The 21,020-nt window shown below is 33.8% G+C and overlaps 1 protein-coding gene across 1 annotated transcript; it reads left to right on the top strand.

Annotated features, from left to right (window-relative positions):
- Window positions 1-206: 206 nt before the first annotated feature.
- LOC123559164 (proline-rich transmembrane protein 1-like) lies at window positions 207-16,808 on the top strand. Its single transcript, XM_053544110.1, has 4 exons — window positions 207-325; window positions 10,438-10,607; window positions 11,642-11,773; window positions 15,999-16,808. The coding sequence occupies exons 1-4, from the start codon at window positions 310-312 to the stop codon at window positions 16,149-16,151; spliced, it is 471 nt and encodes a 156-aa protein (XP_053400085.1). The 5' UTR covers window positions 207-309; the 3' UTR covers window positions 16,152-16,808.
- The last annotated feature ends 4,212 nt before the right edge of the window (window positions 16,809-21,020 follow it).

Below are 21,020 nucleotides of genomic sequence, written 5' to 3'. Positions count from 1 at the left end.
TCAGTTTAGTTGAACGTAACAGTATTTTCAAAGGTAAATCCATTCCAACTCAGAATGAAAAGTTTCCTTACCTTATTATCAATGATATTGTTATCAAGCATTAGTCAGTAGACAGTATTTATATATATATTCAATAATGCAAGGCTCTCAGAAGGATAAGATATTGTTTATCTGCTATGACGGTCCCTTTTCATTGCGAAATAAACAGTTTTACAGTCTCGTTACAGGATATAAACTGTTGGACATACTTTTAGATTTTATTGCTTGGTGTCGGATATATTCTCTTTTTTATTCTTTTTTAAAATAAAAATGGGAGACGGATCAGGTTTGTTTACTATGTATACACTCATTTGAATTAAAGAATGTTATCAAACATGTAAATTGATTTGACATTTCAACAACGGGTATTCAATAAAATATAAATATAAATAGTATTTAACCAGATATAGAAATATGGTATAAATATTTATAGAAATTCCAAACAGTGTCAGTTTTTGTTAAATATAACGAAACAATAAAATATGAACATGTTATTGATTTCTTAAATTATTTCGGTGCATGCAACATATTTTTCACTAAATATATTTAAACGAAATAACTGAGTTAAATAATATCATGCTGCTAAAGACTGTAATTAGATTTGTGTACTTTTAACTTATCATAATGAAACATCTACGCTTTAAAAAAAATATTCATGTGTGATTTATTCGAATGCCGATAAACATATTGAATTTTCATGTATTCTTTAACATTTCAGTTGGGAAAATGAGTCTTGCGAAAGAAAATATTGAATTATCTAATTTTTAGAAAAAGATCAAAGATCAAATTTAACGTTATAGACAAGAATATATTTTGTTCCTCAGAATCGTTTTTTAAAAAGCTATAACATGTGGGGTTAAGGTTTTGACGTGTACACTCACTTAAGATAAAATTTTGGTTGTAATGATAATAATTTCATAGATCAAGCAAACGTATAGACACAGCCCGTATTGTACCGGCTGACATTATCAGATAACCTAAAAATTTAAGAAAAGATGGGAGTCGCCTGTATAAATATTGAATAGTGTTGGCACAATTCTTTATAAAAGATAGTAGATAAAATAGATATTATTACAGAAACAAGCTTTAATGTAAAGACATAGGAAAACGAAACGGGTTCTCTAATTTCATTACGTTACACATTTTAGTCAAATAGAAAAGCATTCCCATATGTATGACATATTTTTCCAAATATATAAAAAATCAAAGCGCTGAAAGCACGGAAAGGTTGAAACCTTTCAATATGTTGTTGACAACTCATAATCTGAAGAAATACATGGTAATAAGTGTGTGTGTAGCCTTCAATGTCACAGCAGTTTGTATTAAAGGCATGAAGGTAGTTATTCACCAGATATGTAGTACATATCAATATAAAGTGCAATTTTTCCACCTAGTATAGGCCATTTTCATGCGAAATATAAGCTTTATTGATGTTTGGTTGTAAAGAGGTATGTCTGCTGATGGTTTTAAGTTACGTTATATGCTTTGAAAAGTGAGTCGAAGCTTTTTGGTGAAAGTAGGTATATCCTTATGTCTAAAAATATCTCCCCAATATCGATCTGGATTATAAATCAATGAAAACAATAGAGGGTAGGTCAAGGTCTGTGCACCCTGAACAATGAGGACAACTGAGGGACAATGGCACAGATGACGGGCTCGCTTAGGTATGACTTAATCAGTAGCAGACGATGTTTTAAATCATGTTTATTTTATAATTTCATTCAACAGTAACTACAAAAATCATAGTGTACATAAATACAATACGCTCCCGGCGCTCCCAAACTGAGCATATCATATCAAACAAAAGGGTCATTATGGTCCTACTGCTCACCAGGGTATCAGACGCTATTCTCCAAGTGATCAGATCTCCAACAGTTCAACTCCAATATTATTTATGTTTGCTATGTGTCAAGTTTTTTTTTCTACAATTGTAAATTGAAGCATTTTTTCCAAGAATTCCTAAATTTTGGTGATAAATCTGTAACTAGAAAGGATTATCAATCGAAAACTAGAAGGATTTGAAAATAATGTCGTAGAATCAGACGACTACAGGCAATGCACTTCGTACTGTACCAGAATGCACTTACTACATCCAGAAAAGTTCAACTCCAAGAATTCAACACCTCTAATGTTCAACTCCAAGTAATCAGATCTCAGAAAGTTGAACTCCAAAATTATTAATTTGCTCACCTCCAGTATTATCAATGTTTGCAAGGTTTCAATATTTGTTTTTCAACAATTGCAAAATTGTGAGGCTTAATCGGTAAATTAAATGCGGATTATCAACTGTTCTACATGTAGTAAGGTTGGCATATAAGTGGGAAATATTCATATTTCCCAGGACTGTTCTAAAAGGGCTCAGTATTCAAAAACTACATACCGTCTTTGTTCTTTGGATTTTAATAAAAGTAAATTATAACGTTTCGCAAAGTTACGAACAAAAAAAAAGAGCTGCCTCAAGCAAATATTGTTCTCAGCAAATGATATATATCCTTGACGCAATTAATACTACTAAAGATTTGAATTTTACATACTCACCAGTCTATTGTACATATCTGAGTGAATGTTTTCTTGACAAATCGTTATGTATTAAGTATATAAGGCTACTTATTAAGGATAGCCCTTGTGTCGACTTTAACAAAACAAAAACACATCTTTCAGACAAAAGGAATAATGTTTTGACAAATAAGGATCATGGGTCCCTTCTCTTATTCTTAACTAGAAGGTATAATTTTAAAAGTATTTCTATCTAGCTAGGTTGAAAGTATCGAGTAGAATAGAAAAAAAAGCTAAACAAATTATTTTTCAAAATACCAGATGATATCACATATACACCAACCTTCACAATTCTTGGAGCACGGGTTGCATAATTCTACACATTTCTGCGAAATCAGCTTCTAGTTTAGCCGACTCTGGAATTCGAAATGCAATGTATTGATGTTACGACTTAACCCCACTTCTTTAATTCATGGGTTGTTGCCTTTAAACTCTGCCACCTTGATAAAACAGTTTCTACATGTGACAGACCCTGCTAGAAGACAGTGGGGTCCATCAAGCTAGAAACTACTATTAGGTCCTGCTGTTTCGAATTCCACACAGTTTTCAGATAAACAAAGAACTGTGCGCATGAAAACCTTGTTACTGTAGAGCTAAGACAATTAAGGAGCATGGATCACTTCTCTGTTTTTTGGGTTTTTTTTTTTTTTTAGAAGATACATTGTACTTATATAGCTGCAAGTCACTAAGCAAAGCGCTGACGGGGCACACGAATGTAGGGTTGCATTGAGAAAAATGCCCCCCTTGTGATATTCTACGCTATTTTGTTTATATGAAATCAAACAGTTTAACAAGTTAAAGCATAGCAAAAGTTCCTTCTAGGGCATATCTATATAAATATAAAATGACCATCTTGTAAAATTTTGGTTGAAATGTCTGTTTTATACTGCCAAAAAATTTCAAGTAAGTATTTACGCTAGTTATTTAACATAAATTGTTAAATCCAACAACAAATTAAATCTGTTACCACTTTCAGTAGAGTAAATGCGGCAATAAGACATTGACTTGACCCGGTTAATCATTTACGATTCGATGCGTGAATTTGTTGCGCATAATTAGAGGGTCGCAATGGGGTTTGTTTTCATATATTAACTATGCATTTCAAGGTAACGATAATATTTAGTTGTTTACATTTAAATTTGTTGATATATGTCTATCTGGTCGACTGAATGTATGTTGTGTTCCTCAAGAATGGAGGAAATAACATCCTCGGGTTAAGTAATATGTAATCCACGGAACGCGTTCAGTCAGACAGTCGCCTCTATTAGACCTGCTAACGTAAACGTAATTACGAAACGGAATACTGAATCCTTAAAATTTTAGGCTAATTTGTGGTCTATGGGAGACAATTTCATCCAATAGTAATGCAATAGTATCTCCCTTAGACCATTATTTGCAAATAACAATTACGGATTCAGTAATCCGTTTCTGATTTACGTTTACGTTAGAAAGGTCTAGTAGGAAAGAATAGTCTAACGTCAGAGGTTATTTCTAAGGTCACGGAGTTTTATTGGCCAGCTTGTGATGACAACAGTTTTCGGTATCAGTAGCTCAGTCAAGTGTGACTTATTCAACTATAATATTCCTTCTCAAGAGAAGGAATAATTATTCAGGGACATATGTTAGTAGGCCACCCCATCGAGAAACTTCACATCATGAAAACGCCCCCATTTGACATTCTTCATAGCTAATTACTCGTTACTGATTGATCCTAATTTGTTTAACAATCTATTTTTAAAGACTCTATCGTTTTCACGCTGCTATTAAAGTTTCGGCCTTATAGCTTTTATTAAAATGATAAATTTCGAGTAAATGTCTACATCATGGCGTTCTTTCAATTCAACAACAATTGAAATACAAATCTGGAACTTCTGTAACGTTGTTAAACGTCACCGTCCCTCTTAATATCGAAATTTTACGAATCACAGGGAATGTCAGTATTTATCTTGTAAATATTAGAATAGCTCTGTTTAATTTTACATATTGAATGGTAATTATTCGAAACAAATATGTAACATAAATGTATGCAGATGCACGACGAATGCATCTAGATTCAAAATCATCCCATGATTTACACAAAAGTTGGATAAGATATACGTCAGTGTACTGCTACACAAGGGTAATGTAGCAATATATACTACAATTATATTTACAAAAAAAAGATAAATTTAAACAAATACTTTGACTCAATTTTAAATCAATAGTCAAAAAATATTTAAAAAATATTAAATAAAGGCAATAAATAATACGAGATCTATCATTATAAAATCTCTAAAAAAAAGAGAAAAGTTTAAGAATAAAGAGGAGAATTCAGAAAACATTTTTTATATATTAAGTATTAATATATTTTTAGACGGGGACAGGTGGGGAGAATCGCATGTCTATACAAGTACAAAATAATTCAGATTTTATGCTGTCTTATTACTGACGAGTGCAATATGTAATCTTAAAGGTAAATAAGAGAAATCTTTTTAAAACGTTTCGAACTATTTTTATCGGCATTTATTGCATGTACTTCGGTCACATCAGGGTTTTTTTAATGTTTAAGGAATACACCTTCATTTTTCAAATTAGCCATGATGGGTCAACAGACATAAATACATATTTTCCCATGATAAAATGACGCATTCTGTAACCTTATTGTATTTACATGTGTATGAAATATCAACAGAATGTAGAACAAGGTTCAGGGAACAGATTATATCTATAACAAATATCTGTCGATTAGCCTGAAAAAAAAAAAACAAACGATATTTTATACGCTCTCACAAGGCATACTAACGTACACAGAAAAAAATACGGAATCCTGTTAGCTTATTTGAAACTCTCTCCTTAAATATTTACGTTAGCATGTTAAATCACGGTAACTTATAAAGTGATTGATAATATAAATTGCTTGCAGTTTATTCATCTACATTTGTTTTATTTTTGTTATATAAACCTCACTTGAAAGCCACTTCTACATTTTCTGCTCAATGTTTTTATACTTTTACGGGGAAAAACGGTATAGTTTGGATTTTGAGGTCAGGACTCAGACATTTTATTGTCAACTAGAATATCAGGCGCAGATAGCTTGTTGTCAGCTGAAATACCGGGCGAGGATAATTGTGTTTTAAAGTACATTTTGTGTTCATGACAACATTGTTTCATGTCAAAGAGTACGAATGTAAAATATCTGCAATAAAATAAATATCGTAATACCCAATTTTCGAAAGAATATGGTTTCACAATAAAAAATGTCTTCTCGAAAACAGTTTCAAAGAGTTTTCTTTTCCTAGAGAACTGTATAAATATACTCATGGTCAACCAATGTTTCGCCTTACGTGTACTGATCTAAGTTATTAACTTAATACTAAAGCAATAAAATAATAAAAAGATATTTCGCTATCGGTTAAATTATTCTGGAACAGCAAGCTACTTGTTGCGCGATATCGCAAGATTGTACGAACTAATTAATGTAATGTGACTGATTTTGTGGTAACTAAAAAGAAAACAAGACATTAAAATCCGGCAAATGTCTCCTTTTAAACTACATAAATTCATTATTTGCATGAACAGTGATAACATATGTATTGAATTTTATTATATACTCGTTTCTATTCCCGTTAAGTTACACTGGTACCGGAAACGTCAACATTTGTCCATACACTGACGCCTGAATTTCAAATCGGGTGCGTGACGTAATTCAGTGTGTGTTGTTGCACTATTTTTTCCTATTTAGCTCAGTATTGTCAGTCCTATGCAGGCTATTGAACATATTCATGTCATTTTAATTACATAATAATTATACGTGTAGATGCGTATGTAATAAAAAGGTTATTATCTTTGCATCGGGAAATATGCTCTCATTCTTCAGCGGAAGAATATTGCGCTCCTAAATTCGCGCAATATTTCCGCTGAAGAACTCGTGCATATTTCCCGATACAAAGCTAATAACCTATAAATATACTGTATCAAAATAAACTTTTGTGTTTTCTAGTTTTCTGACCCAAAGTTTAACTGAATAATTTAATCATGTTTTATCAACCAGACTGTATGAAAAATAAGTCTTCTTTCGTTTTTTTAATATACAATTGTCATGGTTACTGAAATAGCAACGTAAATCCCTGATGTCATATTTTCTTCATTTTATCGTATTCACGTGCAGACCAGCTCAAGCAGAAAATCCATTTCTGTTTTTCCTCGAAGGGGGAATATTGAAAAGCCAGAAATTATAAGCCGGAACTCCGAGTTAGTAGATTTTTTACGGCTACTCCTGAATTACTGTGTTTATTCTTTTGTGTTAATATGAATTTCTTCTATTGATATGTATGCAAATTTCATGTACTATTTTCTTGTTTTATTTTTGTAACAATAGATCTAGATAAATTCCAGGAGAAGAATCTCAGTCGGACAATTACAAATGAAAAACACTTGCTGTAGTCCAAAATGACCACAACGGAAAAGTGGCACCCAAAAAATAGAATCATGTTTAGTGTCACCTTCACAGCGCAACAGTTACAGAAACTATATAACTTTGAGAATTAAAACAGGTCAACTGACCTGTCAACTGTTAAAGATTCTGCAATATTTATACTTCAAAGATCATTTTCTTCCCGTCATTTTTAATAATGGCTAGATTCTTTACACAGTTAGTAACATTAACAGTAAGGCATCATTCAACCGTTACGTGGCACAACAGGCTGATCCATTTCCAGCTTCGGACTTTACGACGGAAACTTTATCATTGCCATCGGCGCGGTTACTGGTAATTCAATTTCAGTTTTTGTAATATCCGGCTCCAGAGCACCGCTGATATATCATTCGAAATCAAGCAGATCGGAGCTAACTTCCATGTATTTCTCGTTTTTATTCATAATGAGTATTGCAGTATTCGCTACTGAAAATGACCCGGTTCCTAGTGATTACATCACCTGTTCTACATGTATAACGAATTTGAATAAAGCTACCAAAAAAATGACCAGGTTCCTAGTGATTACATCAGCTGTTCTACATGTATAACGAATTTGAATAAAGCTACCAAAAAAAATGACCCGGTTCCTAGTGATTACATCACCTGTTCTACATGTATAACGAATTTGAATAAAGCTACCAAAAAAATGACCCGGTTCCTAGTGATTACATCACCTGTTCTACATGTATAACGAATTTGAATAAAGCTACCAAGAAAATGACCCGGTTCCTAGTGATTACATCACCTGTTCTACATGTATAACGAATTTGAATAAAGCTACCAACGCCTTGGAAGATGGGTGAACCGGACGTTTTAACTAGACACTTAGACTCTACCAGGTAATCAGGTACACAACGCGTACGTCCATAGGCAGAGCTTAAATTTCAATTATTTGTAAACAAAAAAATAATTTCAAACACTAAATGCATAAACATGGGATTAAAATACGTTTCCCATAAAATTGGATAAGCGTGTTGATTTATGTTCATTTGTCAAATCATTTCATTTTATTTACATTGCCGGATTTAATGTATCTATACAAGTGAACAGAAAAAATGACAATTTATTTATGCAGATGTTGATATGTTCGTGCATTAAAGCTACTTTTTCACATAAAGAGTAAACATTTTGTAAAACCTGTTTGTACAAAAACAAAGGCTACTGTTCCTTATTGTTCAGAAGCAGGATTTGCCGTTTTACGCGTAAATTTGTCTTTGAAAAATACTCCAATAGATTTATACATAAAATGTTAACATTTTAAAAAAAAATGAAAGATAATGTTTTTATAATACAATAAACATGTCACTTAAACCATCAGTGGGGCGGGAAATAAGGTACCTTCTGCCCAAATAGTGGAAATGATGATACAAGAATGAAACTTGCAAAACTTCTTCACGGGAGCCTAAAAATGAAAGTGGGCCCAAAAATATATCCCCTCATTCAAGATAGCCACCACATTTCAATATGGCCAAATAAACTAACTCCAAAATTATATATTCAATTGGATAAATTAATCCAGTTGTACTTGAAATTTATAAATTGATCCAGTTGTACTTCAAGTTATAAATAAGTCAAACAGGTTCATTAAAGTATAAAACAACATCAACATGGCTACCATTTTCAAAATGACCAGAATGAAGAATTAAGCTTTATCAGCAGTAATTAACAACAACGGTTGCCTTTCACATAATTAATATAATCAAGTTAACACTGTACCTGTGTCTAAATGTGACTGGTTTGACAACACCTGATAACGAGATTTTAGTATTGTACATTTTAACAGAATAGACTGTTCTTTAAATAAGCAATACTAATCAATAATTCACCTTTTTCAAAATGACCGCATAAAGAAAGATTACATACACAAGGTGCAGCTTTCCAAATAAGCATTGCTGCACTTCAAATTTAGTGGCTTCAGAAAGACGTACTGACAGTATACGATGCTGGAATTAATTCAGCACACGAATTATTTAATGCTTGCATCAGAAAGATTATCATATGAGCCGTGTCATGAGAAAACCAACATAGTGATTTGCGACCAGCAAGGATCCAGACCAGCCTGCGCATCCGCGCAGTCTGGTCAGATTCCATGCTGTTCGCTAACGGTTTCTTTAATTGCTATAGGCTTTTTAAGCGAACAGCATGGATCCTGACCAGACTGCGCGGATGCGCAGGCTGGTCTGGATCCATGCTGGTCGCAAACCCACTATGTTGGTTTTCTCATGGCGCGACTCATATTATGTCTTTATTGTGTATTGTTAACTCTTAGGCAGTATAAATGCTTGGAAAATTCATGTCTATATGTTAAACTTATGTTACACTTATTAAGGAATAAGTTTTATTCATGTAGATTTTGCTGGTTTTGCTTTTAGTTTTCTAAATCTGTAACGCGTATATTTGTTCATTTTAATACGTGTGTTTTTTTGGCAGATGAAACTTTCATGTTTTCTTAACATTTAGATACACTGTACGCAACAGTCCATTATTTGAGATAAAAGACTCTTCCCATTTCAGACTGTTTCAACGTCATATTGAAGGGAAATTGCTGTTCAAAATAATATTTACTTTTGACATGATAAACACTTTCATTTTTACCTGACTTGACTTCTTCTGCAATAATGTACGAAGTATGAATCGCTAAATAATATTGATTAAGACATACAAAATTTAGATATATTTTTGTCAGACCCTTCACGGAAATCTTAGATATGATATTTCTTCTTTTTACAATATTTAGACAAGGCGGAAAAGTTAAAATCTTTAAGTATCAAGAACACATACTATCTATAGCTGCGAAGCAACCCATGCACGTGACAGCCTCGACAAAGACAATGACCATATCCTTTGTTGTACATTTAGCACGTAGACAAATATTTTGAAATAACATAATTAGAAAGTTGTTTGACTTCATGAGATGTGTGAGTTGACAGGATAAGAATTTCAGCCTTGTTGATTAAGGCAAGGCAGTAGTAACTATTGATGTGACTGCTTAACTTTTTCTCTTATAGTGTTACATGTTAACTGCAAATATATCAACTTTTGATTCTTTTCATACGTATCTTACATGTCATTTGAAAGCAAACCTGTTATAAATGAATAACTGTCGCAAACTGATAATTGTATCAGATGACACGTAAGATATGAATACTTACCCGTAGCTATATCTCACCCGAACAAATACTGCGAATATTATTAATATTTCAGTAGTAAGCCCACTTCAAAAACAGTCATGGAAATCTTTGTTTTTAGAATATATTTTGACCCACTTTACTATTGAAGTTTTCAAGATCCGATTAACATGATGAAACATTTCTGAAAGTTTTATCAGCACTGTATTTACCTAATTTCCGCCCCACAAACTGCACGTACATCTTGTGATTTCTCTGTAGGTTACGACCAACACGTGGATCTATACACTGACAAAAATGCCAGTTACTGGATACCCTCTCTCTATCAACCAGGACAACAGCAAACTGGTTATACACCACAACATCCGGCTTATCCACCAGAACAACCAGGTAATGTCCAACAACCCTACAACAATACCAAAACCACCTTGGTAAGTACATTGTGTAATACTTTGTACATTTTTTCTTCGTAAAAGTGGTAAACGATTTATGCAGTAAAATAGATTTACAAAGTACAAAAAAAAACTTATGATAATTTAGAACAAATATGTACGATGATGCAAAAGGTAAATTATCTGCTGAATAAAATAAAGTTGATAGTAAAAAGTGTATGACCTTCGAACGGAACATTCTAAACATTTCTTATTCTTCATTATTGTACAACACTAGTTCTTTTCAAATGACTGATAAGACAAATATTGATCTACAAAAGGCTCATTATAATTTTAGCAGATTTAGCGTTGGTTCAGTGCGAGATATTGTTATTGACAGATGGTCCTGTGTCAGTCGTCCAATAGTTTCACTTCAAAAATTATTTTCAACCTAATCTTAATGAAAACTGGTCCGACTATAATCGTTATTAGCTCAATTAAACAGTTGAAGCTGAGTTATCAGGGCTCAAAACTTAGGTCACTAGGACAAATCATATATAAAACTTCAGAGGCAGCAGTTTTAGCCTTGTTTGCATGAAGCATGATCGAAATGTTTCTATTTTTGGTGTAAAAATCTTGGTATTTAGTTAAATCATAGAAAAAGCTAGCAAACTCTAGAGGTCAAATCTTCCATTCCATCTCCGTTCCATTTCTGTAAGAATGTGTGCCGTTATACATTGTATGTCCCACAGGTTCCTTATTAAACATGATTGTCGATGAAAGCTCCACCCTAGAATGGATGGAACAACTTATTTTCAGTCGAGCACAAATCTCAGCTCCTAATCTAGGAAGATATTGCTGGAAACACCACTAGTTTAAAAATCATAGTTACCTTTCATGAAGCAGAGGTGTGGGGTGCGTTTACATTCATGTTAAACAGTCAAGGTCAGGGCAACCATATTTAGGGCCATCATGGCCCTTTTGTTTTGATTAGACAGTTATAATTCATGGCATTCAAGCAAACTGAATGAATCAAAATTCTAAAATGCAACGATATGTATAAATGAGTTTTGTTTCATGCATAATACTTCTAGGTGGTTAATCAACCTCAGACCGGGAAAGTGATCATTCAGCCACGACCCCCAAATCGCATGGTGGATTCCATACTTGCATGCCTTTGCTGCTTCTTGCCAACAGGCATTTTTGCGATCTACTATGCAAAACAGGTAAGTACATAACGTTTTCATTAGCTAGGAGGGATGATATTAAAAAGTGCTCAGAAAAGTAGGCAATATTATACATGGTATTTCAATCAGGTCGAATTTATCGACAAATTTCCGACTTAATGTACATGTATGTAATACTATGAAATCATTAATATTCATGGAAGAATAATTCTCGATGGATTTCGTGGTTGAGTGAGTCCACGAAATTTAATTCCAAGCTAATTTCCCATTCACTTTATGTTCAAAATGTTATATCCACGAATTAGAATCCCCACGAAAAAGCCGTCTTGGCCAAAACCACATTTCGTGGCCACGTAATGAAAGAAGTTCACAATGTATCCACGAACGATTTTATCAGCCCTTAAGCAAAACCGCAAGAAGTTTATTGTCAGTAAGCGCATTCTTGTGCACTATTGATAAATATGGAACATGTTTTTACCATTAATAAATTACGTGCTTTATACAAGTACTGAGTTGTCAAACAGTTCTAAATATTTCTTTCCTCTCTCGTCTTGTCTAGTATAAAAAGATATGTATTTACAGGAATTCATACTGCTTAGTAATGACATGATGTAAACATTAACTAAAACAAGACAATGCTTTCAAAAAATCGTTAAGATACTAAACTATTACGTATTGTATTTGCCCAGTTAATTACTTGGCACTCATGGTTAATAACAAGGTGATGTGTCGTGTGGAAAAGCCAGACCAATATCTCTAAGGTCAAGCTAAAATTTAAGGTAAGGGTAAAAAGTATTTATTTTTTGCCCAGTCCTTTTACCATAATAAGACGAGATTCCCTGTGCAAAACAAAAGTCAAGCCCCTAGCTCTAACGTGAAGTTTACATTTGACGTCTAGAATTTTTGCATTGTTCATGTCAGGCCTGCAGCTTTTATGAATTGATGGATATTCATTTTCCTTTGCTCTAACATATAAGGCGACGTGACGAGTGCAAGATTCTATCCGAGGTCAAAGATCTTACGACATGTTTTCTGTCCGGTTAGTAACTGTTACACATGGGTAGATATTCAAATAAAGTAGCACAAACGTAACATTCACTATGACAAAACAACACCAATATGTTTAGAGTTATCACCATTTTCACTTAGAATTTCAGGTTCAAAGTGTGATGCACTTTTGTTCTATCTTAGTCATTACTAAATAGTTGTTTCATTACATTTTACCCGCGAGAGATGTCACACGGTGCATCAATTTTGCAGAAATGTTCAATGAATTATGACCCTTTTTATTACTTAATATGTTTAATATATAATGAATCGACATGCCACGTGTAAGAATAAAGAACGTAGGTCAAGGTCACTCCTAGAGGTCAAAGGTTTTACGTCCTTCTTGTTCGTTATGTCATTTACCTTTTCTTCTTACATTAATGGATAATCAAATAACTTGGCAAAAGCTTCACTATAATAAGGCGGTACGACATGCACCCCTAGTCAAAGTTCAAGACCACACTAACGGGTCAATATTTCATATCTTTGTTTTTTTCCAATATAAAACTTTTATATATGGATATATGTTCTATAGACTGAGCACAAAATCAGTAATGAATAACGCATCTTATGGAAATTCACATCTGTTAGAGGATATCATTTTGCTTTTCATCCCATTGCCCCTAAACTAGTAATTAAGTATAGATTTACTTATAAAAAAGCGCAGAATGATCCAGGAAGGTTAATGCAAATTTAGTCAAGGTAACATTTCTTAGCTCTGATGGCCACAGGATATGTTATGATTTACCATACTTTGACAACGAATGTAGTGTATAGTTACACTATAAAGCCTGTACTGGTTCTTCCCAGGACAGACGGCTTCGAGTGTATCGGTGCTATACACCGAGCACGTTAAAGAACCAGACTGCCTATTCGCAAAGAGCTAGGCTAAGTTAGCCGGACATGCCTGTATCTCTCTCTGTGTTCTCTCTGTCTGTTCTGAGGGATTTATCTCACTCTGTCCCTCTGGTCAGATCGCTCTGTGTCTGTACTAGTAGAGGATGGATTTCGCGCCCTGTGTGGCTGCGTTTGCTATATGTAAAGCGCCTTTGAACGTGTTTAACATGAAAAGGGCGCTATATAAATCTGGTATAATAATAATAATAATAACAATATAGTAAACCTTATGCTCTAATTCGTTACTCTCAAACGAGCATAAATCATTTATATAAATTGATCATACACTTTAATACAACATAACACAAGATTGAATTAGCTAGCGGGATCGTTAGCAAACGTTAATTAACCCAACCAACACGTAAATGTAGTGTCAGAATCCATACCGTCAAAATAATACACATGTTTTTGTTCATCAAATTATTAATTGAATTTTTATGAAAACATAATATTGTATATGTAATTTTAGTATATAAAAAGACACATATCAAACAGGGAATGCCACGCACCAAAAACGCAGCCTCCACAAAACTAAACCCACAGCACGTAGACGTGCACACCACTCACAAACACACACACACATACACAGGACAAAACGAACAAACAAAGGAACACAGTGGGGCAACGCCTTGGAACGGTCAGTGGCAAAAACACCACTAGGGAGCTTAAACCGGTATATGGTGCGCACCCAACCTCACCCTTACCCCTACCATGTTCCAAAGATACGGGACAGTGTAAATAAAAGTAATCCCCGCCAGTAAATATTTCTGAGAAAAAAAAATCAGGTGTGCTTCGAGCGGGATACCCAACCCTACTCGCAGTGGGAGTGGGGTGTGAGGAGGGTGGGGGGATGCGTATTTAATGAAAGGGCTCTAGGCGCAAGGCCAGCGGCTCTTTCCGGACTACCTGCCATATACACCCGATTTTATAGCAAAATACAAAGTTTCGTTGATTTCGACGGAAAAAACATGAGCAACAACATAACAAGATTTTTCCCTGGAATAAAAATCGATTTTTTCATTACATATGAAACCATCTTTAGAAGCAAAAACTTTATACATGTATATGTGAAAACCAAACTTATTTTACATGATGAAAACAGAATCCATAATATGTTTCGCAATTGCTACAGTTCCTTTAATGCACGTGTCAAACTGAGAATGTTTTGATTTTATAGCAAATGAACGAAAATATTGAAATACTTTCGAAAATTTCACAACTGGACGGCTTGACTAACAAACGTTGAAAGACAGTTTTTACTACTAGCGGAAAACTCGTGAATTTTTGCCGCCAAATCAAAATTCCCGATTATTCCCTTATAAGGTGATTTCAAGTTACGGTGTACGAGTATGCTCCCGATAATAAATACATATATACATTCATACGATTTTCAGTTTACAGTTCGATTACTATGTCTAACGTGTTTACACGTTTTCAACCCAAAATTTCTCTACTTACAAAATGTCCTTTCTACATTTTGATTATGTTTTGTTTTAGCTTCACATACAAGACACAATACAATATGAAACCCTGAGTTAAGGTTACAAAACGGAATATTTAATGTTTACAAACATGTTGCTTACGAAAACGAGCTGTACTTGAGTCAGTCTGTTGGCTTAAAGGGGCTTGCATCCAAATGTTCATTTCAATAGAAAGGACAGGTAGCATCGTCCATAACATATAAGCAATTCAAGATCAGTATAAGTTAATTGATATGAATATAAAATTAAGCTAATTGCCTTCCATTTGCACCTTATGTCTATTTTACACCCAAAGATCATTGACCTCATCTTCTTTTGTCTTCTCGATGACTGCTTCAAGCATTTCTTATGTTCTAAACCTAAACTGATATAAATTTTGAAAGGCCCGATAGTCTAGTGGAAACATGCTTGACTGTCCAGCCTGAGGTCCGGGGTTTGAATTCCGGTCCAGACACTGGAATTTTCTCCAGTTTCTCCCACAAAACTAAGAGGTCAGTAATGGTTCTTACCAGGAAACACGGTTTTCGCATGTATCGATGCTAAACACCGTGCACTATAACGCGCAACAATGTCAGCTTTCTGTTTGAGCTTTATATCGCATGAACTTTGTCTGTACACATATATTTTACATCTATAGACAAAAATGCATTTAGGACCATGCGAATCAATTTGTTTTAACTTAAGTACTTTCTTACATTCTAAAAAAGCATTGTCATTGCTCTTTAATAAAACATATTTCAATAAACATTCTAACCTAAATCATTTATGAAACGAACTGTTACTGTCTCCAGATGAACATGTGATCAATTTATAAGTATGAAATATGTTTTATCTCTCAGGCTAACCGTCTTGTGAGTGCAGGTGATTACGAGGGAGCGAGATGGATGTCAGACAACGCCCGGAAGTTTATAATTATAAGTGTGTTCCTTGGATTTATTTTGGTCATATTTTGTACTTTTTATGCACGACAGCACTATAGCATGTACAACTAGACAGAAAATCGGGATATATCGTCATTGACCATTGCCGGAATGATGCTAACTTTTAATAGAAACGTTTTCATATGAAGGATGCATAAACACTGTTTGTACGTGTATATAGCATTACACATTTTGTAATACTGATACTGCTGTTTACCATACTAGTGTTATATAGATTATTGCTGTATATAATTGGGAAGTACAATTATTTCTTTTTACTTCAATCGACAATTGACATCTATTTAATTTACGATCAAACACGAACAGAAATGTTCCTATAACGGCCGCCAGTTTTAATTTGCCGCGCCAATATGTGGCAAAAACATCAAGTACTTCTGTACATGCTATCTTGAAATTCTTTCACGACAGTAAAGTACGTTAAGTCCTCATGCACGACATACTTTTCAATTTGATTGTATGCCACTAACAAAGCATCAGTCAACATTTAAAACTTAACTTTCCCATGGGAAATGCCATTTTCCCATAAGAATGCGGTCTTTTCCATAGGAAAATGACTTTCCCATGGGAAAGAAATGTAAATTTTCCCATGGGAAATAAATATATTTTTAAAATGTTAAATCATTATCTTTTTGACTTATTCCACACCCGGGACACCATATTATGTCTTTGTAAAAGGTTAGTTATCATTTTGAAAAAAGTTAGATTTTCCCATGGACGTCCATATTTTGCATGGAAGTTTCCATGAAACATTTATATTGCACAGCTGTCGAACGAACAGCGTTGATATTTACCTTAATATAAAGCGTACGCCACTACAGTGTTTAAGCAATGAAGTAATGATGCTGATTTTTTTTAGAAATATCAATGCTTTCTATTTTTGTTATACAACTTCTATTGGGGTACTTATGATTTTATTTTCTGTTTTAAATTGAACCATATTTGTAAATATTTGTACTGAAAGAGGGTCTCATGGTAGTATCAGCAAAATGAGTCACCCCTTATAAATAAAGAATTTACTCACTTACTAACTTGCTAGTTTACCAAACTCTGATAACACTGTAAACACTGATATAAAATATTTTTACAAAGTGTTACTTAGTTGCTTTATTTATTGTGTTTGGTAACTTCTTGCATACTAATGTTTGTTTTGCAAATGTTTTTGGCAGTAAAGAAAACGTCACTGTCTTAAAAGCCCTTGCTTTTTTTACATCTGGTTAGGTGTTTTAGCATGTGTTTATATAATTATAAGAAAAGACCTTTCGGAGAAATCAATGAAATAAGATTAAGACAGTCAAACATAGAAAATATGTAGATCTACTGCGTTAGACACGCAGAAAATTACGTCTGAAAACCAGTTCGAAATATTTTACATTAAAGCGCAACTTTCTATGTTGTACATATTGAGACATGTCCCCTTAATCTAAGATACAATAGTACAACCTTTACGCATTCCAGAATAGAACGATTCTGTTTGTTTCATCATTTCCTTCCTTTTTATGTTTAGCTACTAGTATCTTTCTATTTCGTCCATGCATAATAAGGTCAAGAAAATGTAGCCCTTTATCATAATGAAATAAATCCGACTAAAAACTAGTAAGTTGACTGTGTTGTTTGTGAACTCCATACTATTATTTGTCATCATTTGATGTTTATGTTAAGCGATAGTACAACGTTGTGAACCTTGACAACAGTGGATTAACAATTACAACATTCTTAAATAAGCGGGAATAAAATGTTGTTCTTACATTACCCTGAAATCCCGAAAATAAGCCGCGGCTTATTTTAATTTTTCGTAAGGATTTGGTGGCTTATTATCGAGACCGGCTTATTTTTGAGTCCGGCGAACTTTTGAGTATATATATTTAGTAACGGTTTAAAAACCGGCGTATTTTCGAGTACCGAAATACTGAAGATAAGGATGTCATATTTTTGCTTTTTAGTAAAAACATCGACGTCGGTAAATACATATACTTCTGACATAACTATCTGGTTTTTTTACAATTTGTTAAAATTTCGTATTGAAAATAATTCGATGCTAACAGATAATTACCCATTAAAAACTTTTGTCTGGCCTAACAAACATTGTACACCTATGTTTTAATCACCCAACAAGTATGATAACTTAATACACAATACGTGATAAACACTGCACTGTGTTATAAAGACTTGTCATTTTAATTCATAGAACTGACGTGACAAAAAAGTGTTTGAGACAGGAATTTTATTTCTTTTAAAGTTTCAATGTGTCCAGGGTTTTAAAAATCAGCACAACTTGCACTGTTTTAAGTTTTTTATTCCAAAGTATGTTTTATTGCTATTACATTTGGAAATAAATCTGCTGTGTATACATTGGTAACTTTTGCTGTCTTTTATGGTGTCCTGACAAAGTCATTGATACTATTACTGATACGGCTTATTTTTCAGTGCGGCTAATTTACGAGCCCTTTTAGCCTGTAGTGAAAAGGTGGCTTATTTTCGAGACCGGCTTATTATCGAAACCGGCTTATTTTCGGGATTTCAGGGTATTTTTCTACAAGGAGGCCTTGACTTCACCGAGAACCATTGATCGAGTATTTGACATAAATAATTTTATATAAATGATGCATCTTTACCGCGACTATTTTTCAAATAGCAGAGCACGATTTTGTTGCTATTCTTTTCAAAAATAGTTCTCATGTAAACGTCACACATGTCTTTGGCAGCATAAGATAGCTGTACAAGACAAGTGACTTAACTCTATAAAATATATATTGTCAAAACTATGCCCCTTTTTAGCTCGGCTATTCAGTCATTCTTCCCATGCCATTGGTGTTACAGCTTTGTTAAGTTTTGCATGCAAACTTATATGTCGTTTACCATTAAATACTTAAAGTTTCAATACAATAAATACAATTTATTTTGTAACTTCTCATTGCTTGATACACATTTTACGTTTTACTTAAATCAAATTATGTGTAAGCTATTATTATTTGCACCGACAGTGAAAAGAAGCCTTTAGCTGAAAAGCCAAATCTTAAATATTTGCAGTACATAACGATTTTAAAAGTCGAAAAATTTCTTGAATGAAATGTATGCAGCACTAAAGAGATTCAGCAAGTCTTGTAACATAACTGTCTGTGTAAACGAGGAGAAAAATGTGCATGTTCTATATATGTGGCAAAGAGTTTCAAACAAATGTAGGTAATATTTTATCTGCCTGATCAGTGCTTTTTAATGTTTTGGAAAGTGGTCTAGTTACTTTATCTTTCTCTTTTGACAACTGTTTTTGAGATGGCTAAAAATGACCCACCACTCAACGCCCTAGTGTTGGTAGAATCTTACATTGCATTACAGAAATGCAGTAATTTCGTGCCGGCACACATACACCTAGGAACTTGAAAGTAAGGGTTTTGCTGTGCTTCTTAACAGCTGATACTGAGTAAGGAATATATGATATACATGATTAAAACTGTGATTAGCACCTAGTTTCCTCGTGTATTTCCATGTCTTTGATCAGAATCAGAAATTTGATAACTTGGTTTTTTTGTGAATTTGTTCAAACATTTTTATTTTTGTATACTTTAAAAAAATGTTAAAAACATACAGAAATATATCTAAAAATGAATTGAATTACTTTTGCAAGTCCCAAGTGATTCATGCTGTGTTAGAACGTTTGTTGCATGCAAGTCATGGTTTACCCTGATCCAGAATGAACAAAGATAACCATTAATGAAACGCTGTCGTTGCTACATGGATGTTTCCATTTATGATTCAGCCAAACATAAATAATTCAATAACTACTACCTGGTCAACTTGACACAATATAAGAATGGCAGTACTTAGGCAGTACAACTTGTCCCAAGATTTTTCAGTTTCAATTTCCATATCATGAGACCAACAACGTTTCCCCTTACATATTGCTTATTGCCTAGCTGAGACCCAAGTACAAATGTACCAAAGTCAAGTAATCTAGAAAATCATGAAACTCATCCATCCCACGTTCGGGAATGGCAGTATTGAAACTGCAACTGTTCCAAATTAACGCAGTCTGTTCAAGCTTTTGTACAGGTATCCAAATGGATTTATTATCATTTATAATAAAGCCAGCATGTAAAGTAATTTTAACAAAATCTGCAACTTTTAAAGCAAGGGTGTAATTTTATTTGATCCCCAAACATATTAACATTTTTGATGTCACTGAAACGCTAATATCAATGTTTCTGTGAAAGTGTAAAGTGCGAAACTCAACCAAAAAGGTATTACAGTGTAGCAGTAATATTTCCCCTTGAAACTTCTGAAGGGCTTAAAATATATCTAGACGATAATAGCCTTTCAGAAGGAAGGTCGAACCGAAAAGATTAAGAACCCTTTTCAAATAGTCGATATCTATTTTCGAGTCTTCAAATGTTATTGTTTCCAAATCAACCTGTTAACCTTACGAAACTCAAAATAAGTTTTATCTATCGCAACTCTCAATCGGTTGAAAACCTGGGGCGTGAAAGGTGTTTCAGCAATATAATTGCATTTTAACATTTCTGTATTGGATTCCTCAACAAAATCAATATTTTATAATGCAGATTTGTTATCAATAGAAATAGAACGTTCTGTTCTGCTCTAAAACGGAGTTCAATAATCACATTTGAGAACATCAATAATTTCGGGATTTGCGCTTTTTTTCTCTTATACTACTGACCTTGTCTTGAGTCGAAAGAGAATTCTCATTTGAAATTGGACTCTGAATTGTTTGACATGGGCGGCAGACGACACGTGTCGAGGTAGCGATCCTTCCTAAAGTGCCTCTTTCGTCCACATGCATAGCAGGTAGCATTGCAACGAGCTTGTTTTGGCAAACGAAATGCATTTCTTCCACGAAAGGGCTGATCTCCTTTGAAGGCAGGTATTGAAACAGTAGCTAAACGCTGATGACCTTGTAAACATTTT

Source organism: Mercenaria mercenaria, chromosome 5, assembly GCF_021730395.1.
Source record: "Mercenaria mercenaria strain notata chromosome 5, MADL_Memer_1, whole genome shotgun sequence".
Classification (NCBI taxonomy): domain Eukaryota; kingdom Metazoa; phylum Mollusca; class Bivalvia; order Venerida; family Veneridae; genus Mercenaria; species Mercenaria mercenaria.
The sequence above is the reverse complement of the archived record's forward strand: the minus strand, read 5'-3'. Positions and strand labels throughout refer to the sequence as shown.